Source organism: Panicum virgatum, chromosome 7K (assembly GCF_016808335.1).
Source record: "Panicum virgatum strain AP13 chromosome 7K, P.virgatum_v5, whole genome shotgun sequence".
NCBI classification, from domain to species: Eukaryota; Viridiplantae; Streptophyta; class Magnoliopsida; order Poales; family Poaceae; genus Panicum; species Panicum virgatum.
The window spans coordinates 37,988,758-38,010,450 of record NC_053142.1 but is presented as its reverse complement, the minus strand read 5'-3'; the positions used below and the strand labels follow the sequence as shown (position 1 = coordinate 38,010,450).

At 52.0% G+C, this 21,693-nt stretch overlaps 3 protein-coding genes and 1 non-coding gene across 6 annotated transcripts; all 4 read left to right on the top strand.

The window, feature by feature from the left end:
* Positions 1-375: 375 nt before the first annotated feature.
* On the top strand, positions 376-2,866 carry LOC120642529 (protein FAM133-like). Of its 3 annotated transcripts, none has more exons than XM_039919100.1 (5): positions 376-618; positions 865-966; positions 1,711-1,861; positions 2,003-2,049; positions 2,256-2,866. In XM_039919100.1, the coding sequence occupies exons 1-5, from the start codon at positions 523-525 to the stop codon at positions 2,271-2,273; spliced, it is 414 nt and encodes a 137-aa protein (XP_039775034.1). In that variant the 5' UTR covers positions 376-522; the 3' UTR covers positions 2,274-2,866. The 3 variants fall into 3 exon arrangements, with proteins under 3 accessions (XP_039775034.1, XP_039775032.1, XP_039775033.1); XM_039919099.1 differs by having other exon boundaries at positions 382-618; positions 2,251-2,866; XM_039919098.1 differs by lacking the exon at positions 2,003-2,049 and having other exon boundaries at positions 378-618.
* A 620-nt stretch (positions 2,867-3,486) lies between these two features.
* TRNAV-CAC lies at positions 3,487-3,560 on the top strand. The gene has a single exon. It is a non-coding gene; the product is annotated as a tRNA-Val (tRNA).
* Positions 3,561-6,681: 3,121 nt separating this feature from the next.
* LOC120642555 lies at positions 6,682-7,629 on the top strand. The gene has a single exon (XM_039919135.1). The coding sequence runs from the start codon at positions 6,815-6,817 to the stop codon at positions 7,394-7,396; it is 582 nt and encodes a 193-aa protein (XP_039775069.1). The 5' UTR covers positions 6,682-6,814; the 3' UTR covers positions 7,397-7,629.
* A 7,287-nt stretch (positions 7,630-14,916) lies between these two features.
* On the top strand, positions 14,917-20,568 carry LOC120642504 ((+)-neomenthol dehydrogenase-like). The gene is made up of 4 exons (XM_039919063.1): positions 14,917-15,224; positions 15,345-15,606; positions 18,716-18,898; positions 19,864-20,568. Exons 1-4 carry the CDS (start codon positions 15,103-15,105, stop codon positions 20,263-20,265), a joined length of 969 nt encoding a protein of 322 aa, XP_039774997.1. The 5' UTR covers positions 14,917-15,102; the 3' UTR covers positions 20,266-20,568.
* Positions 20,569-21,693: the final 1,125 nt, after the last annotated feature.

The following is a 21,693-nucleotide window of genomic DNA, read 5'->3' as shown; positions in this document are numbered from 1 at the left end:
CGCAAACTTATCATCTTATGCAAAAGCCGATCTTATTTTGGACAGCTTGGTAGCAGGCCTCAAGGACTTAATTGGTTGCCCGTGATTAAGCGGCACTAGTAGTTCATCATGAACCCTAAATGTTGGTTCCTTATGAGAGGTTATAAAAGTTTTTTAAAAAAATCAAGGCTGTGTTTTCTCCCGATAAGAAAAGAATTAGCTTTTATTTTATTTTTTCAAATAGAGCTTTTTTTAAGTGTCAGCAATCGTGCGATAGCATACACTACACCACCGCGGACCGTCGGATCAAAGAACCAACAGCTCAGATTAAACCACCGCCCAGAAAAAAAGATTCTCCTTCCTCTCTCCCTGTGCGTCTCTCCTCGGTCGCCTTATCGCCATCATCCAGAGTCATAACTCACGGCAGAGGCGCGTGCCACCAGACCAGAGACGCAGAGAGAAGGGGATCTCCACTCCCCGCCGCGGCCCCACCCCTCCGGGTTCCAATCTGGGCTCGCCGGGCTCGGCGGCGAGGGAGACGAGATGGGGAAGAACCAGGCGTACAAGGCGATGCAGCGGTCGCGGCTGGGCTCCTCCTCCGGCGCGCCCGGCGCCGCGGACGCCCCCGAAGACGGCATGGTCGGTCCCCTTCCTCCCCCGTTTCCCCCCTCCCCCCTAGCAGATCTCTGATGGGGCCCTTCCGAGCTCCAGAGCCGCGACCCGTCCTGATCTGATGATTTCCGCGGCGGTATTAGACATAGTATATGCTATTATTATTTGATAGAGTATCTGTTGAGAGGAATTTTTGCTAACCCTCCACCAACCCACCCACCCCTCTCCAAAGAAAAAAAATGAGAGAACTTTGGCTAACGAGGGCCGTCGCAGACGGACGGTTCATTTCATTCTCCAGAGTGGCATGCGGCGCGCCTGGCCAGCCTCAACAAGACGCACACCGTCACCTGGGAGGAGTTCAAGAAGAAGCAGAAGGTACGGTGGCACATCCACATCACGTCCTTTGCATTACCTTCTTTTGAAATATTCCTTTGCATTAGCTTAAGTGCGTCTAAGCGTCTCTTGCTTGCATGACTTGCGTTCCTGTACTCCAATAGTAAGTGTTTCCACATGCTCCCACAGTGCTGAATCATCGTTGCCTTGCGTTGGTGATCCTAGTTTGCTCATGTAAGCTTGGAAACGCATATTGCCTTTCTAGTTCATGTAATATACTAATAATATAGGAAAGCACAATTAGTATGGTTGGAGAATTACAACCTGAAGTGTGCACTAGCTGTCAGTACATGTTCGCTACCTATGCCATTCACTCTATGGTCACCTCTCTTGTAGCTTGCAGACTACCGGCTCTTAATTGTTAGACATTGTCATACAAAGTAAATGCTACTTTCACGCATCATTTGCTTGAATCAACAGTATTCTACTATAATACTCTAGCAGGCCATTTTCCTTGATTGATGTGTGAATTTGGCTTGGATAATGCAAATTTTCAATTTATTGTAATTCTTGGCTGTTGTGTTCACGTAGACAAACCTTATTCCAAAAAGACCGATCTAAGCCTTTTCAACAATCGTCAGCTTTTCTGCATTCGGTGCCACTAAATATATGGCGACTGTTCATGTTGACAAAGCATGTGTAGTTACTTCAAGATTGTACTGTGATCATCAAAGGGTTTTTATCAGTACTAATGTAGTTATTCATGATATTCTTGGTCCCTTTTAGGAAGATGAACTGAAAAGGGGTGAGCTGGAGGCTGACAAAGATAAAATGATGAGAGAGTACAGAGCTCAACTGGATGCAGAAAGAGCTCAGAAGCTAGCACATGGAAGAAATCACTCTAGGTCAGACTCAAAATCATCTTCTTCCAAGAAAGGTAAATGGGCAACATGCCAGATGATGTTTCCTTCAGTCTTGTGCATTAGACTCTTAATCATTCCATTGTTCCCCCGTTTCTTGAATTTATTTCATATTTAATATGGAACTTCTGAGTTCTGACAAAGAATTCTGAAAACAGATAGAAAGGATAAGGATGCAAAGAAAAGAAGTAAAAAGAGGAGAAAGGTAGACTCAACTTCTGATCTGCTCGCTTAAGGATATCATTGTTAGGATTTCACCAAATATACACACATAAATTTGGCGTAATACTTCCCTAGAAGAGTTGGCCGAACAAAAAAAAAAGATCATACCACTAAAAGGAGTCTCATGAGTACAGCTGCGATGTTTTAAATTTGTTTGATATGCTCACATTTACGTTTATAACAGCACAGAAGTTCTTCGGAGTTTAGTTCCAGCTCATCATCAGAATCATCAGCCAGTGATGATGAGGACAGAGGTTCAAGGAAGTCCAGATCACGTTCAAGATCAAAGAGAACAAAGAAGGATGTGTCATCAGAATCATCAAGCAGCGACGACGATGAGGACAGAGGTTCAAGGAAGTCCAGATCACGGTCAAGCTCGAAGAGGACAAAGAAAGAAAAGAAGCGGCGGTCAAGGTCCAAGCATGGCGACAGTGATAGTGAGGGAGAAGGCCCAGTTCGCCTCTCAAAATTCTTTGGGAAGTAAAGGCATGGGTACTGTACCCAAGAGGCGCCTCAACTGGATTAGATTATTCCTGGAATCTCCTTTCAATTTGAATCATATATCAGTGGATGTGGATGTATCATTGAATTCAGAAACTTTCGATTGTTCCATAGTTCTGGTTACCATGATGTTCTCAAGAGTGAAGAGAGTGCTATGAACAGAAAGGGCTCGTTTAAATTGTACGGCATCATGTGACTTTTACGCAGCGTGCAAGTGAATTGTTCTAAACTGTTGTACCTAGGATTTGATGCCAGTATTTGAAACATTGGTAATTCGAACTGCTATGTTTTTTACTTCAGACTTCAAAGTCCTTTCTTCCTTTCTATGTTTCTGGTATTGGCTGGCTTCCTTAGCGAGGAAGCACGTGCCCATCTGTAACAAGTTACGCTCTCAGTGTCTCGCAGAAGGAGGTGCTTGCAAACAGCTTTTCTGGACCTTGAATAGTAAGCCACAGGCCAATCTTCTGATATACGAGCTCTAAATGCTACTGCTGTAAAAAGAGCCGTTGCTAGAGATTGCTCCACCAACCTATTTTACATACCCATAAGGAAAAACAAGACTACATATTTTATCTTTCTCAAGAGTAGAAAACTTATACATCTGATTAAGTACTTCAATTATTAATTCAATGAATTGTGACCTTATAAAATGGCATGTAAAATTATACTGTATTTCGTTGCCCGTACTTGGACGTGCAAAATCGGAATGAGGACAAATCACAAAACTACAATACAAAGGTGGGGACAATCATACAGTTTTCCCCATTTGGTATTCTATTAAGTACATCTGTTAGTAGTCTCATCGTAACATGACCTATATTATGTCAAAGTTTCATAACAAAAATATTACTTTACTATGCCTCCTGTGATAGAGTAACCAGCATATACATACTTCATCTGTAACGCCTCCAGCAGCATTGTCTGGGTGGTGTAGTTGGTTATCACGTTAGTCTCACACACTAAAGGCCCCCAGTTCGAACCTGGGCTCAGACATTGGCTAATTTTTGTTTCGTTTTGCTGCTGCGCCGTGATATTTTCTGGGCCTCGCGACTGCTAGCATTTATCACTTCCGGGGGCTCGATCCTCTGGTGCCTGCCTGTTGTGGTCCACAAAGACGATGCTCCAAAACCAGGCCCAAGCCCCACGTCTACCCCAGTCCCCAGCTGACCCAGCTCTGCGGGCGCGATTGTACATCGCTTCAGGTGATGCTTGCGGCAGCCATCGCCTGAAGCGGATTATTTTCCGGCTTCTGGACGGAGCGTGGAGATTAATTGGACTGCAGCGTGTTAGCCGATTCCTCCGAATAGACTATTTGCGGGCATGTTGAGAATCTTTGCATGGATACGAGTAGACAAGCAATGCTCACAGCTCACGTCATCCACGCATGCATGCAATGCGAACTAAAAAAACTATAACTCTTAAACCAAACATCCAGACTAAATTTCAATTGCACCATTTTTTTTATGAAAAGATCTTCGAAATAAGACCACACTCGCCTAGATTTGCATGATGTATTTTAAAAATACTTTTTGATGATAAATAATTAGTTTAGGCTACTGGAAACAAATATTTTAACAATACGAATAAATAAATATTTTTATGAAAAAAATTTAAAGATAACAAACAAATAATAATATACAACGAACAAAACATTAAACATCACGAATATTTAATTGATATGCTAAATAGTGAAAATAAATAACACGAACAAATGGATCAACATCACTGAACAATTTTGTCTACAAAGAGAACAAATAATTAAACATTACGAACAAATTATTAACATGCATACAAATAATTCTACTGAAAGAAAAATTAACTATGGTGCAAAAAATATTATTATATACATATGTACATATGCAAAACAGATAGTATATCAAATAAATATATACACGGAGCATGAATCACTATTCAATGCAAACAAAATGTTCCAATATAGAAACTCACCTAATTAAATACGAGAAAGATGAATGTTGTTGAAAAAAAGATAAATTAAAGATATCTACCTAAGATTCAAGAAAGAAAACAAAAATGTAAAGAAAGATCTAGAATTCAGAAGTAAATAAGAAGAATAGAGAGAAATTAGTAAGAAAGAAACTACGCTAACTCACTCTCTAATGAAGGAAAAAAGAAAGGAAAATTAAAGTCCGGAAGAAAATACATAGAAAAATAGTGAAGAAAAAGAATAGAGAAAAAATAGGAAGAAAAATAAATTGCGCTAAAACACTTTCCATCGGGCGCTACAAGTAAGGAAAAAGACAACGAAAATTCACTTGTCACAAGCTACACGCAAGAAAAAGAAGAGACAGAAAAGAAAGCACAGGTGATTACAAGCAACAAAAGTTTTTAAACTTAACTTACAGCAAGAGTTAAACCAAAGTCCAAATTAATTTACAATAAGTTTTACAAGTCAGAGTTACATTTCGAATACAGAGTTCAAACGCAGCGGAAAATACAAACATTTGAAACAAGCTTCAAAATACCGAACGGTAGATAACGTCGATGACAAAACGAGCTTCACATCTTGCCCACTGATGTGAGGCTCACCTGCCTGCAATCACGGAGAAGGCGGAACCCACTCGAACGTCCAACCTGGAGGAAGAGGCTGACCACTCCAGGACGCACTGATTTCCTCGAAGTCTTCCGGAATACAGCCTGCTCAGAAGGGTTACAACCAAACCTGAGTATTCTAATACTCACAAGGCTTACCCGTCTATGGGTATACTTAGCCCAATACCTAGACATGCACAGCTCTTTGGCTCTGGGTTATTTTGCTGAAAGCTACTAAAACGGATCCTTACTTTCAATATTTTAGCTCAAATTGTATTAGGAGTAATTTGAATCAAATGACATAGTTTGAGGGGTAAATAAACCAAACGATAGTTTAGAGAGTTATCCGGACTTTGGCTATAGTTGAGAGGAGTAATTTACACTTTTTCCTTTTTTAAACCTTTATTAGTCACGTTCGTCTCACGAGAAGCTAGAGGTGGTAATAAGCTATGGCGTTAGTGGCATCTTTACAGCTCAAGCTCCTAATGGTTTGGATCTTAACCGGGTCGAGTGGTTTGGTTTTGCCTCTGTGTTCTGATTGGATGGGGGCAAATGAGTTCTACGCACGTATAGTTTGGTCTGGATTGGTTTCAGGGTCCAAACGGTTTGGATTGGTATGGTTCGCTCCCTTACATGGTTCTCACACAAAGAACCAGATTCTAGAAATAAAACATCGCATTTATATTATAAAATTTTATCAAAATTGTCTAAAACTTGTTGAAGATGACTCGGTATAACTGGCAGATACTCTGTATAAAACATTATGGCTAGAACTACATGTGGGACTCACGTCAAGAGCCGGACCCTAGATATAAAATCTCACGTTCACACTATAAAATTTTATCGAAATTGACTGAATTTTTTTTGGAGATTACTCAGTATGACTAGTAGCCACTTTGTGCAAAACAATGTAGCCTGAACTATATGTAGACCCTACGTCAAAAGCGGAGCCACTAAACTAGTTGGAGAGAATTTGACGTAGTAGTTTGAAACCGGTTTGTTTGGGTTGAAACTATTGATTTGGTTTGCTTTGGAGGAAGAGAGCAAATAGTTTGGGTTGGTTTTGGTGGAATAACAAATGGATAAAAAGTTTGATTTGGTTTCTAAAATATATTAATAATGAAATAGTTTGGTGTGGTTTTGGTTTGGTTTCTAAACTATTAGCAGGGTGATTTACAGCCAATAAAGTTTTAAATTATTTAATTTAAAATTATATAAAATTAAAATCCGACTCTTAGAAATTTAATTCAAAATACCTACGAGAAGCTGCTTCTTTTCCGGAGGGCCCACCCCGAGAAGCTGCCGAGTGCCGGGGTCGCAGCGCAGGCAGGCAACGGGAAGAAGATGCCCCGCTGCGAGGCGCCGCTACCGACACGCGGGCCCGGCGCGCTCCAGTCCAGTCCACGCCGCGGTAAAAGCCAGCCCGGCCGCGCGCCTCCAACGGCCCGGCCGCGCTCCCTCCCTTTCCCGACTAGCCGTTGCGCGCGCTGCCTTGCGCCCGTCCCCGTCTCCTCCTCAAACGGTCGGATCCCAATCCCCCACCCCCCATTTAAACCTCTGCGCCATTGCCCTCCTCCTCACCTCACTCTCACTCCACTGCCCTCCGCTCCTGCACTCCCCTTCCTCTTCGCACCTCGCTCCTTCGCCCTCCCCGGTCGCCATCCCCGCGGGCCAGAGGGGCACACACACCCACAGCCATGGGCGGCCTGTCGGTGATCGCGCCCCCGGCGAGGGACACCGCCTCCCCGCAGCACCGCCGCGCGCGCCGCGCGTTCCTCGTCTCCAACTACCTCATCCTGGGGTGCGCCTCCGGGTGCGGCTTCCTCACGCTCTCGCTCCGCCTCGTCCCCTCCGTCGACGGCTTCCTCCTCATCCTCCTCCACGCGCTCACCGTGGCGGCCGCCGTCGCCGGCTGCGCCGTCATCGCGGCCCCCGACCCGCCCCGGGGCCGCTGCTACACCGCCCACATGTCCGCCACCGTCGTCGTCTCCATCCTGCAGGGCGCCGCCGCCGTGCTCGCCTTCTCCCGCACCGCCGACTTCCTCTCCGACGGGCTCAAGTCGTACGTCCGTGAGGAGGACGGCGCCGTCATCCTCCGCATGGTCGGCGGCCTCGGCGTCGCCATCTTCTGCCTCGAGTGGGTCGCGCTCGCGCTCGCCTTCGTGCTCAGGTACTATGCCTACGTCGACAGGGAGTGCGGCGGCAACCCGCTGCGCCGCAGCGCCAAGGTCGGCGGCGAGGACGGCGCCGGCACCTGGCCATGGCCCTTCCAGGTCTGAAGCGTCGTGGATCCGCCGCCTTCGCTTCGCGGTCGCAAGAAGATGAACTCAGAACCGTGAGTTCTTGGAACAGTGTCGAGTGTTGTTCTACTGATAGAACTACTATGTGCCGTGGGGATGGGGATGAGACATTGTTATTCGTTTATTGATTGGTTTTATGTGGCGTGCTCATATTGTCATGGTGTAATTCTACTACATATTATGAACGTGAAATTGCAGTCAAATCAACTCCTTGTCATCTCTCTCTCTCTTCCTCCAAAGCAGTGATTGACTCTGAATTTCTGACGAGTTCTGAACCAAAACATGAAGCCTGAATGTCCTGACGAGAGCTGAGTTTCTTCAGTAGCACATTTGGACTGACTATCTCTGAACTCTGGAATGCGACGACCCAGAATGTGTTGTTGCATCTCACTAAAATCTGTCGCTTAAATCTCAAATCGTCAAGTTTTGATCTAAAACAACAGTGCTCATCCGGAATTCTTTTCATGTACCTGAAACAGACAAAGCAGCAGGCACCCACCATCAGATGAGTCTGGGAGAACACCCAAGGTGAAATTTCACTGTCGGGGTTCTAGGCAGGGCCTTGTCCTGTGGTCCGGACTACGACCAAAAACATCCATGACTACGACCAAACAGCCAGACCCCTGTGGTCCGGAGTCCTGATCTCTCGGCAACGGTTCCGGACCTGCCTCACGACTGGGAAAGATCCGGGAACGACGCGTGTCCCGGAAGAGGCGGGCAGCCCGAACAGCCGGGGGTCCGGACCTCCCGAAGGGTCCGGAGCCCCACGGAAGTCCCGGACCCCTCATGGGGTCCCGGACCCCAGTATGGTAACCGGACTCCTCGCTAAGGGAAGAAGTCGACGCCATGCCTCGGGGTGGTCCGGAGCCGACACGTGTCTACAGGCACGGACACATGTGCAAGGCCGCTTGGTCTCCATACTAAGCCTCACCCACCACTGCATTCATTACAGCAGGGGAACGTCCGCATTAATATAGCAGAAGCCGAGGCGATACCTTGACCAGGGGACACTATTGATCGCGTATTACCAAGATAGTGGAGCTGCTGGCGCCGCCCACGCCGTGCCTGCCAGTCTGCCATAACAGATGGACACGACGGCTCGGTTTCACCCATTATGACGTCTACATAATAGCCTCCACAGGCTACGCCGCAAGCTACGCTCCCCCAACGGACACCTTGGTGACGGGACAAGAAAAGACCACTGTAGCGATAGCAGGGCGTGGGAGCGTATCGGGGGAAGATTCGTAACCACTGTACCCATCTAAATACTCTGCGTAGTATGCTGCGCAGTCACGTTGGGCCCACTTGTCGGGGCCCCAACGTCTTATGTATCCGCCCCCTTGGTCTATAAAAGGGGGCGCCCGCTAGAAGGAAACTCAAGCTGGGGGGAAGAGCCAAGGTCCGGCAGAGGATAGACTCATACACAACAGAGATCAAAACTTCTCCCAGTGGACGTAGGGTATTACGCTCCGGCGGCCCGAACCACTCTAGATCGAGTGTTCTTGTGTGCTTATCTCAGAGCTAGATCAGCCCAATCGCCTAGTACTTCCCCGAGCACACCCTCTCTGGGAATAGGCGGGTGCGTTCCGCCACCCGACTGTGGGTACCCTAGAAATCCCACGACATTTGGCGCCGTCCGTGGGGAGGATCAGGCGCTGGCTGGATCTTCAGGCTCCTGGGGCCGTGTTCATCCTCTGCAACGACGAACGAGAAGATGAAGAGAGGCATGGTGGCACCTACGCCGCATATTACTACGCTGTGGCACCAGCGCCCTCGGTGCGACGGTGCACGGCAGCGGCGCCTGCTGTGCGTCGCCACTGCGACGCCTCAGAGCCGGCACGGTGGTGCGCGGGGGCAACGCCTGTTGCGTGCCGCCCCGCGCCATCCCAGTGTCGGCTCAAGGTTTTCTCTCAAGCAACGGACATGCTTCCTCTTCGGCGGCATGACGTCGGTTCAAGGCTTTCTCTCAACATGGAGCCTGGAGCCGACGGCCATCCCGGAGGAAGTTGGCCGTGTCGTCCTGCCGTCGCCAGCACCGGAGATCCACCTCAGCGTAGCTCGGTGCTGCTGCAGACAAGGCCCGCCACCAGGCGCGGGGGTCCCTGGCGCTAGCACCAAGGACAAGCCGGCGAACGACCGCACCTCTCCGTGCTTCGCACCGGTCCTTCTGCTGCGCAAGGGCGTCTGGCTTCCATCGGCAGACGACGGCGGCGGCAGGGGGGCCACTCCCATTCAAAGCCAAAGAATTTGTCTCATGCTACCTAAGCATGTGACAGCTCTTAGGCAAGGAGTGGCCCCCCGGGCTCCCGAGGTGATGCTGGATGATGCAGTTCAGGCACATCTAGAACGCCTTCGCCTCCGACGACTATGAAGAATTTAGGGGTGGCCGTGCCACTTCCAACCGGAGAAGAACACGCTGTATAGCATGCAGCCGTAGGTTGCTCCTAAGGGAAAGAGAATTCCTCCTTTGTAATAGCGTGGCGCCTATGTGTGAGTCCAGAGCGGTCAAGGTCCGACCTTGTAAACCCGACCTCTGGCCCTATTGCACAAATAGGCAAGCTACGGTCCGGAGCGGTAGAGGTCCAACCTCGTAATCCCGACCTCTGATGTATACCGTGACAACCACAATAATAAAGGAGATTTCCTTTCCACCATCGATTACATTTATTCGCCTTGGTTTAGCTATCCTTTCCACTGAAACGGAATCTTCCTATTATTGCTAACAATTCAAGATAAGTTGCTGGCTTGTGGCCAGGTGGGGACACCCCTTCAGGCTGGAAGGCAGCTCGGACCCCTAAGGACCTGGTCCGGAGAAGTAGTACCCGTATCCTGGGGTAGAGAAGCTCCGCGTAGCTTAGCCTGGTAATGTACCCTAAGTTTACGTACTTCACTACCCTGTTACAAGTACTTTAGTATCCGAGAATTGCTGTCTTTAAAGGTCCCGAGCTCACTTCTAGCATAAGGCTTGGTTTCTCGCACCTTACTACTCAGATCCGGTGGTATATTTCATCAGATCATCAGCAACGCCTCAAGTCCACTCCGGTGGCCCGCTCCGGCGGAGACCGCTCGCCACGGTCGACTCAAGTCCACCCCGGTGGCCCGCTCCGGCGGAGACCGCTCGCCGCGGTCGCCTCAAGTCCACTCCGGTGGCCCGCTCCGGCGGAGACCGCTCGCCGCGGTCGCCTCAAGTCCACTCCGGTGGCCCGCTCCGGCGGAGACCGCTCGCCGCGGTCGCCTCAAGTCCACTCCGGTGGCCCGCTCCGGCGGAGACCGCTCGCCACGGTCGCCTAGAAACAGGTCCGGGAGGTGGTGCGTGCTCCCTGCGCGATCCGAGGTCTGTGTAGCCGCTTAGCTTGGTTCCACACCCTAAGCCTACACCTTCGTCGCCCTGTGGAGAGCACTCTAGAGCCTGAACCTGGCAACCGGTGTACCGGCCTCAGGGGTCCGGAGCACCCGCTCTTTGTATGAGCACACCAGCGTAATCAAGTTGCGTAGAAACACATCACGATAGTGGCCCCACCCGCGGGTTCGTACCTCTCCCGAGGTGGGCCCGGGGGCCACTGTCGGTACCCCAGGACTGGGGTACCCCTTCTTGCTGTATCTAGGCAGGGCCTTATAGTTATCCATGACTACGACCAAACAGCCGGACCCCTGTGGTCCGGAGTCCTGATCTCTCGGCAACGGTTCCGGACCTGCCTCACGACTGGGAAAGATCCGGGAACGACGCGTGTCCCGGAAGAGGCGGGCAGCCCGAACAGCCGAGGGTCCGGACCTCCCGAAGGGTCCGGAGCCCCGCGGAAGTCCCGGACCCCTCATGGGTCCCGGACCCTAGTATGGTAACCAGACTCCTCGCTAAGGAAAGAAGTCGACGCCATGCTCGGGGTGGTCCGGAGCCGACACGTGTCTACAGGCACGGACACATGTGCAAGGCCGCTTGGTCTCCATACTAAGCCTCACCCACCACTGCATTCATTACAGCAGGGGAACGTCCGCATTAATATAGCAGAAGCCGAGGCGATACCTTGACCAGGGGACACTATTGATCGCGTATTACCAAGATAGTGGAGCTGCTGGCGCCGCCCACGCCGCGCCTGCCAGTCTGCCATAACAGATGGACACGACGGCTCGGCTTCACCCATTATGACGTCTACATAATAGCCTCCACAGGCTACGCCGCAAGCTACGCTCCCCCAACGGACACCTTGGTGACGGGACAAGAGAAGACCACTGTAGCGATAGCAGGGCGTGGGAGCGTATCGGGGGAAGATTCGTAACCACTGTACCCATCTAAATACTCTGCGTAGTATGCTGCGCAGTCACGTTGGGCCCACTTGTCGGGGCCCCAACGTCTTATGTATCCGCCCCCTTGGTCTATAAAAGGGGGCGCCCGCTAGAAGGAAACTCAAGCTGGGGGGAAGAGCCAAGGTCCGGCAGAGGATAGACTCATACACAACAGAGATCAAAACTTCTCCCAGTGGACGTAGAGTATTACGCTCCGGCGGCCCGAACCACTCTAGATCGAGTGTTCTTGTGTGCTTATCTCAGAGCTAGATTAGCTCAATCGCCTAGTACCTCCCCGAGCACACCCTCTCTGGGAATAGGCGGGTGCGTTCCGCCACCCGGCCGTGGGTACCCTAGAAATCCCACGACATTCACTCTTTTGATTTCCTGTCACAACCTCACAGGTACGACAAAGTAAAGACCGTGACAGCGGTTTCCCCATGACACTATTTGTCTAGGCTTCTTAAGCGAACCCCATCACCCCATTCACAGCCGTAGATTGCTCGTACCTTCTTTCCTCAAAGTTGGTTTCAGGAAAGACAGCTCTCGAGTCAGCAATCCCCTTTTGCAGAAGAGACAACAGACATCAGCCTCAACAATAAAATGGCCAAACCACTGAGCAATCACGGCTAACATCTTTGACACAGGTGGTGACGAAACCCAACCCTCCCGTTACGTGTGGTGTGGGCGTGTGGCTGCGGCTGCCCTGCGGCCGAGGCTAAAAGACTTCGACACTGACCTAACCTTACTTGGCTGCTGGCTTGGATAACTCTCTCTGGACACTGACTGTCTGACCAGACCAGAGGCAAGCTTCGCTCCAAGCCCCGGAAGTTTCCTCTTTGACGGAGGCGGAGCAACCATCCATCGGCGACCGCAAAAGGAGGGTAATTTCTTGCCCGGACGCGTTCCCTCGAGGAAGTCCGCTGATTCCGACCCCGGCCCGGACGCGTTCCCTCGAGGAAACGCGATGGCGATGGTGATGCCGGCTTTGACGAGCCTCCGTGTTGCGCGGCAGGCTACGTGCGCAGCATGATGCCAAGTGGTCTCGCCACTAGCCTCGCGGGCAGCAGCTTTGGAGCCCCCGGGATTGCTCGGGCCAGGCCAGCCGCGGGCTCGGATTCGGCGTGTCATGGCCGGCATCCGAGACCGCGACCGTCATGTTTGGGAGCACCGAACCCGCGTCGCCATCAGGCGTCTCATTTTTCCGGACCTGATGATCGGATTCGGAGCTAGCGGAGCGATCGCACGCACACGTCGCGGAGCCCGTCCGTGTGCGGCCACCAAGACAATCACAGGCAACCGATGGAGCGGTCACGGACAAGGCGGGGGTTACCGGGCATCCAGAGGGCTCCAGTTTCGGGTACCGGACGGGAGATAGGGATTGGGACACGGTACGTGTTCCCGACTCCCGAGTTGAGCTGACAGGAGAAGAAAGCCCTTCTGCCCCGGTTAGGCAAGTGCTTTCGGCATTTTGAGGCATCGTCGAGCTGCCTGCTCCACGACGGCGCATTTTCTATGCCGAGGTCGCCGAACGCATGGTCGGCGCTGGCACTAAACTATGCCATCTCCGTCCACCCCCGGCGGCCAGTGGTGCCGGCGTGCCGCGCTACCGCTACTAGCGACCACCTAACATTGTAATGCCGGAGCGTGACGGTGAATCCCACTTGCCGGTCAGGATTAACAACTGTGCCCTATTGCTCAGCGCGACGCTTTGTACTTTGTAGTAGGTGCCTAACCAGTAGCCACCTATCGTGCCAGGCCGGCGCGTAGAGTCCGGTTGCCCGAGACCAAAAGCCTCACAAGTGCTAAAACAGAAAGTCATCTTTGGGCTCAGCTTTCTAGAGGTAAAAAGGGTCAGGCCGTCAGGCTATGGCGCACGAAGTTCTCCTCCGAGTAGAAAAAAGAAGTGCATTGTAACGGGGGGCCAACAAGTGTCAGCGGCGTGTGCCTACGTATGATGAAGACGGCGCGGCGGCGCCGTGCGTCGTCGATCTGGACTCGGGCCTGCGACCCAGTAGGCACGACGAAATAAAAACGGTCATCACACGGCTGATCCAAGAATCTCTGCGATGCTAGCTCTACGCTAATTTTCGACGGCAAAGATGAAAACGCATCGAGTACTTATGGAAACGGATTCAGATATTTGTTTTTCTGTTTCTTCTAGTTTCCATCCTACTCGACTGCGAGACACGGGTAGGGGCGGACTCAGAGCCCGGCGACCCTGAGCACCGGCCTAGGCTCCCATGGAATGGTGCAAGAGAATCACCAGGTAATAAGGCCCTGTTTCGTTCGTGAATTTTTTTGGGTTTTGACACTGTAGCACTTTTGTTGTTATTTAGTAATTAATGTTCAATTATAGACTAATTAAGCTTAAAAAATTATCTCGTGCTAATTAGTTAAACTATGTCATTAGTTGATTTTTTTAATTGCATTTAATACTCCATTCATGTGTCCGAATATTTGATGTGACGGGTACTGTATAAATTTTTTTTTGGGAATGGCTTAAGTGAAGAAAGAACGAAGAGCTATCATGAGCATGGGCAAAAGCAGCCAATTCGTCCGGGACGAGTCGTCCAACTCCCAAGCGTGCCGTGATGGATCTGAGGCGGCTGCAATGGAACGGGTTGATCTGATCGCTCTGGCGAACTCGTGAGAACATCAAGAGCGAACGAATGAGCGAGCTCTGCAGGCCGCAGGTTGTATTAGTAGTAGTTAAGTCAATTTCAGTGGAGTATCATGAGAATATTATTAGGGTTAATTTTGTTGACATGAGAGAAGAGAGAGGGGTCATAGGATGTGAGAAAAATATCATCACCATGACACTCACTCTTCCAGCTCGGTTACCTAGTTCACAGTGTTAATAACTAGTGTTAATAACTAGTCTTAATAACTATGTAACGACATTCACCGCTGAGAGTGATCTTAGCGAATTCGCTAGCGGCGGCGGCCACTTGCTAGGCCGCCCAGCGCGGCTCCACTCGCCCGCCCGTAGAATCCCCGCACCCACCGGGCTTTATCTTTGGTTGGTTTGTCCGCAGGCGTGAGCGTGACACGGTGACGGCCGCCGGGGCAGGCAGGGTGAGCTCACCGGCGGAGTGGGCTGCCGCGCGCGTACCTACGTACCACCGGACACCGAGAAGTCGAGAACGCCAGCTGAGACGTTGAAATAATCGGTCGTGCGGCGCTCGTCAGCTCGGCAGAAAGCCAGAAACCAAAACAAAACCCCGGGCCGGTGGCCGGAGCTGAGCAGGTACGAGCGCGCGGCCGCGGGGCACGTGCAGCTCGTGTGCTCTGGGCCGACTGGTCCGCCCGAGCCGATCGAGCTCCCAAGTCCCAGCTGCAGGCGGCGGTTGCAGCCGGAGTCCCCCGGTCGTCTGACTCGGAGGGCGCCAGCGGCCCAGTGTATGTATAAATATCCCCGTCTCCCTGCTCCGGACGGCCTCCCACCAGTCAGCCACCCCCCGCGCTCCCCGCTCGTCTCCAGCTCGATGGACTACTCGAGCACCAAGGAGTCGCCTCCGGCCGGGTAAAATCCGCTACCCTTTCCCTCTCTCTCTCTCTCTCTCGTCCCGCGCGCGCGCATTCCTGTCCTCAAGTCCCGCCGCAGGACGTGCCGAGCTTGACTTGGCTGCGCCTGCGCGCGCAGGGCCTGGTGGTCGAGGGAGACGGTGGCCGTGGTGACGGGCGCGAACCGGGGCATCGGGCACGCCCTCGCCGCGCGCCTGGCCGAGCACGGGCTCACCGTGGTGCTCACCGCGCGGGACGGCGCGCGCGGGGAGGCCGCCGCGGCGCCGCTCCGCGCGCGCGGGCTCGCCGTCGCCTTCCGCAGGCTCGACGTCTCCGACGCCGCCTCCGTCGCCGAGTTCGCCGCCTGGCTCCGCGACGCCGTCGGCGGCCTCGACATCCTGGTAAGCAAACACGCCCCCCTTTTTCCCGGCCGTGTTTTCCGATGACGGAGGAGCGCAGGAACTCCGCGCAACTCCTTCGAAATTTCTGCAGCAAGCCTGTCAGTACCAGCTGCCGCCCCGGCCTCCCGCTTTCCACAGCCCAAACGGCTTCCACGGTTCGCCTTCTTCGCTTGCCGCACGTTACCAGCAGCCATGCGCACGCATCCATCCACTGTCCCCTCGATACGTGTCGCCGCCCATTAATACAAGCTCAGAGCTTCGGCGTCAGCCGGCAGGCCTCCCATTACACGCCCACATGGACATGGGCCCCGGCGCGCACGCCAGCGATCAGACGAATCAAACCGTCACGTCGCGCTCGTCGCGTCCCGGCCTGAGGGGAAGGGCACAGCCGCACAGGCGTGCGGCTGGCAAGTGGCAACCGCGCCGGGGCCCCAACTGGCGCGACGCCGGCCGCCGCCCGGCGACCTACGCTTCCGGGTTCCGGCCTTCCCCTCCCCTCCCGCCGCCGGACAGCGACGCCTGTTCCGCGACGACCGGCGAGGAGGCCAGTTGCCGTCACAAACCTGGCGCTGTACACGCGCCCAGTAGCTGGTTGCGAACCTGCGGTTGGCTCGAGTCCAGAGACCAACACTGCAGGAAAAATGCTCATTAGTGCCGGGCGGGAACCCCGCCCGGTACCGGTCCGTCGGTACTAAATGGAGTATTTAGTATCGGTCGGTATTACCGACCGGTCTCACCACGTCACACGTATATTTTTCTTTTTTTCCTTTTCTTTTCCACACCACGACAGTCATAGATTCATAATCACGTCCCATTCACAATCACATGAATCCCAAAAAATTCACAATCACATGAACTACAAGAACTTCACAATCACATGAACTAGTTAAGATTTCTCATAAGTTAGATATAAATTTCACGAGAATACATGAACCACAATGAACAAATCAGAGTTCCACAACAATAAAAAAAATCGCAAACACATGGAGCCCCTCGCGCCGCCTTCTGCTCCCTGGCTGCCGGGGAAGGCTCCCGCGCGCTGGCGGCCCAGTTCCCCTTGGTGGCCGACGGGCTCCGCACCGCTCGTGCGCCGGCGGGGGCGGCGGTGCCGCGCCGCCCGCGCGCCCTTGGTGGCCACCCGTGCGCCGGCGGTGGCCGGCGGGCTCCGCGCCGCCCGCGAGCCGGCGAGCTCCACGCCGTCCGTGCGCCGGCGGTGGCCGGCGGGCTCCGCGCCACCCACAAGCCGCAAGCTCCGCGCCGCCCGTGCACCGGCGGGGCCGGCAGTGCCGCGCCGCCCGGGCGCCCTTGGTGGCCCGCTGCTTGCTCGAGAGAGATGAGAGAAGGGAGAGGGACTCGACAGATGAGAGAAAGGAGAAGGGACGAAGAGATAAAAAGACCCGCTGGCCGCTCGTCTCGCGAGATTTTTTTGGCATGGTCTGTTTGTACCGGTTGGAGGCTCCGCCCGGTACTAATAGGGTGTGTTTTTGTACCGGGTGAAGCCTCTGCCCGGTATTAAATATTTTGGGTGTTATTTAGTACCGGCTGGAGCGACCAGCCGGTAGTAAATGGTTATTTTGTGGCGTCAGTGGTGCACTTTTAATGCTGGCTGGTGAGCACTGTAGCCTAGGCCCAGTACTAAAAGTCTCTAGGGAGCACTGTAGCCTAGGCCCGGTACTAAATAGATAGTTAGTACCGGACCAAAGTGCGTCCGGTACTAACTGTCGCGGACGAATGAGGCTTTTTCCAAGTAGTGCAAACTAGGTACTCGACCACGACAGATTTGGAGAAGTCATGAAGGATTTGCACGCGGGATGCCGTACGTTTACTATTCAGAAAGATAGTACGTTTACTATTCAGGTTCGAGTAGCTTTCGGCCGGCTCTGGCCGCGGCCGTGCATCGGACTAGTGATCGATAGCGATGACCGATCACACAAAGCTCTCGCAACGTCTTTCTTTTATGTAAGTAGATAATCACAACCATGTATGAACTGGACTTTCTTCTCCTACTTATATGATATATGGCAGTGCTCCTGCTGTAGTTTTCAAAAAAAAAAACTTCTTGCATGTACAACATGTTACTCGAACAAAACAACTTTTCACCGTAGCTGTGACCCTGTAACAAGATGAGACCCAATCATTCATTGGATGCCAAGGCACGATCGGGCTGAATGCTCGAAGGTGTATTGTTGAGCTATTGGCGTGAACAGGGCATAGTCACAGGATTCGGGGTCGATGTCTCGTTCCTCGACCCAGGAACGTCGTTCCGATTCGAGGGTCGGGGTCGAAGAAGGTCAGCATACCATTCAAGATTGGATCGTGTCCCGGATTGAAAGGGGTCGCAGCCTCATTGCTAGCAGATTTAATTGGGATAAGGAGGTTAAGGACAGTGGATTGGTGTGGTTTTTGTTAGACAATGAGCTGAGTACGTGTAGCATGGTCTAAATGTACTCTTTCTTATGTTTCTTATATGCTTGTGCAGATTAGTTTCTTCATTAGTAGCACATATATAGTTTTTGTCTTTATCGACCCGAAGATATCGACCCCGATGAATCAGGGTCGCGTCCCACATAATAATTTATCGTTCCATAGATGTATACCCCCTTCGTACCATAATTTTATAAAATGACGACCCTCGACCCTCGACCCCGTTCCTCGACCCGGTCAACTCAGGAACTATGGAACAGGGCAGATGCTGGGCCAGGTTCAGACTAGGTGTGCTGGCGTCAATCATAGATCCATTCATAGATCTAGTAGACTCTAGTGGCGGTCCACTCCTGTCCACTCCGGTCGAGTTTGGATTTTTCAAGGTTCAGTCCAGTCGGTCTCCATCCGTTCCCTGGTAGTAGCCCACAGAGACACCAACTGAACCGATCAGAAAGCTTTCCACAAGCCCAGTTCAGACTCGACGCTCCGATGGGGAGGGAAAAGGCGTCGCCGTCGTGCAGCACAAGTCCGTGGCCGCTAGTGCTGCTGCCAATTGTTGCTCAGGCACATGGAAAAGCGCTGTTGCGGTTGAAGCCGCTCCAACGGCTCCACTTTAGTTTTTTGCTCTCCGGAGGTCACTGAACTTTGCGGTGTCTGTCTTTCGCTCCGTTCGATTCCTGTGCAGGTGAACAACGCGGCCGTGTCCTTCAACGAGATCGACACCAACTCGGTGGAGCACGCCGAGACGGTCCTCAGGACCAACTTCCACGGCGCCAAGATGCTCACGGAAGCGCTGCTGCCGCTGTTCCGGCAGTCCCCGGCCACCAGCAGGATCCTCAACATCAGCTCGCAGCTTGGCCTTCTCAACGTAAGTGCCCCCGCAACTGTTTACGTTTATTTCTTCAGATGACCTAGCAATGAGTTCCGTTTTGGTTCAAAAACAAATATAACGGCTGCATTGTGACTTTGTGGCACTATCCGTCAGACTTTTAGACAGTATACTTAAGTGGTAAAATGACTACTTCAGGAGCTGCAAAAAACAGAGTTACCCATCTTCTAAAGACCTAAATGGGGGGCGATTTTTGGCCCCTCATCGAGCCACGTCATCAAAAAAACAAGGGCCGTATGTAAATTTCACAAAAAAGTCCCTCAACTTTTTAGAAATTAACCTGCAGTTCGTATATTTTTATGAAAAAACCCTGAACATTTTACAAATCAACCCGCAGTCCAAAATTTTGCCAAAAAGTCCCCTAACTTTGTGAAAATCAACCCATAGTCCCTGCATTTTTACTAAACAAACCCTAAACTTTCTACAAAATAACCTGTAGTCTAAATTTTATAGAAAAGTTCCTCAAGATTACAGAAATCAACCCGCAGCCCGTATATTTTTATGAAAAAGACACTGAGATTTTTACAAATCAACCCGTAGTCCAAAATTTCGCCAAAAAGTCCCATAGCTTTGTGAAAATCAACCCATAGTCCCTGCATTTTTACTGAACAACCCCTAAAATTTCTAAAAAAGAACCTGTAGTCTAAAATTTTGTAAAAACATCAATAACCTTTGTAACAATCACTGGTCTACAGTTAATGGCGCGGCAACGCCGCGCCGGCCTTTCTAGTGAATACTTGAATTCGCGTTGTTATTGGACCAGACTGAATTATCGGTGTTCGCATCAAACAACACATCAAGTCATATCAGTTAATAATGACACGAGCAGCTAGTCAAAGAAAGTTTTGGATGACCAAAAAAGATACTACTTAGTATCTGCTGCAACAAGAAAAGTGTGAATTCAATTTGCCTGAACTTTTCGTTGCATGGATTCCTGTTTGCAGAAGGTGAGCGACTCGTCCCTGAAGGCGCTGCTCCTGGACGAGGAGACCCTGACGGAGGCGGCGATCGACGCCATGGTGTCGCGGTTCCTGGCGCAGGTGAAGGACGGGACGTGGGGCGCTCAGGGCTGGCCCAAGGTGTGGACGGACTACTCGGTCTCCAAGCTGGCCCTGAACGCCTACTCCCGGCTGCTGGCGCGGCGGCTGCAGGCGCGCGGCGCCCGCGTGAGCGTCAACTGCTTCTGCCCCGGGTTCACGCGCACCGACATGACCAGGGGCTGGGGGAAGCGCACCGCCGAGGAGGTGGCCGACGTCGGCGCGCGGCTCGCGCTGCTGCCGCCCGGCGAGCTCCCCACGGGGGCCTTCTTCAAGTGGTGCACGCCGCAGCTCTACTCCAAGCTGTGACCTGCCGGGAGCTAGCCACGCCGCCGGCCGGCGCGCCCCGGCCATGGCGGCAGTGGGAGTATATGTATGTAGCGTTGGTTTAGCTGCTTCTAGTAACTAGACTCCCCATGCAAACAAGAAGTCGATCGAGTAGTTAGTGCCTCTGGCAGTCTGGCTTTCTGCCAAGGTGCTTTGGTTGAAGCAATGCACCTAACCATGTCAGCAATCAATGTACTATGCCTAGTTAGCCGTGTAAGATTTAAGTTAACTTCTGAACATGGGAAGAATCATGAATGGATTGTTCATGGATTGTTCCTTCGGTCCTCCCACTAAAGAGCGTGTGTAAATGGGCCAAGTCAAGCCAGGCCAAGACCCAGTTTTGGCCCAACTGCAGAGTTCATGCCAATCCGGGCCTGATTTTGGTCTTATCCTCAAATCAATCCTACAAATCCACTAGCATTCCTTCCAATTTCCATCCATCCCAAAAAAAGGTAGGTACAGGAGTGACACTGTCCCTCTAAAAAATCCAGTTCTACAAAAAGCAGGTACCAGGCTTAGCTTTCTTGGAAAAAAAAGGGGGTCTAACTAACACAAGTGGAAGAGAGATATCCCATACTATAGACATTGTTAATTGACACCAACACTAGAGCGAGCAAGGTAAGTAGTAGCTCGTTTGATAGCGACATGAGAAGATGCTTGCTTATTTTATATTCTGAAAAATAAGAGGCCAGTCTAACGTGCTCGCCTCACACCTCTCACGATCCCATTTAACATTGGTGGCTGGGAGCCTAGCCCGTGGCCGCAAGCCCGCAACCGCCAAGCGAGATTTGTCCATTCCGGGTTTTCTGGTAACAACAAGCCCACGGGCAAGTCCGGGCGGTGGGGGAGGGGAGGGCCCGCGCGGCCGCCGCGCCCTTAAAAATTCCACTCGGTACGGCCTGCCTGGGCCGACCACCACCGAAAAGCAAGCAAGCGCAGCCGTGGGCCCACTCGAGGCGACGCAGGAAAAGGCTTGTGGGCCATGCCGCTGCAGCGATGCGATGCGATGCAGGCCACACTGCTACAGTACTCCGCAGTGTGCTGCTGCTGTCCAACTGCCCATCTTCAGAGAATCAGCGGGGAGGAGGGAAAGACCGAAAGAGAGCTTCTTTTGCTTTTCCAGCCCAAAAGAAAGGGGACATCAATCATGAACGCCTACTTGTACTCTCCCCTCCCTCCCAAACCTTTTAAAAATCAGATCAGCCGCGAGGAGGATTACTGCTCGTATAATAAAATATCCGAAGATGAAACCCAAGCAGCAGCTCTTGCTTTTCCCTAGGGCCGCGCCGCCCGCGCTGCGCGCCAGGCCGCCAACGCTCCATAGTCGTCGCCCTCGCGACATTCCTGGGAACGGATCGCGGATGGAACTTTGGAAGCTCGCGTCGCGTCCCCTGACAGCGTGCCGTACGG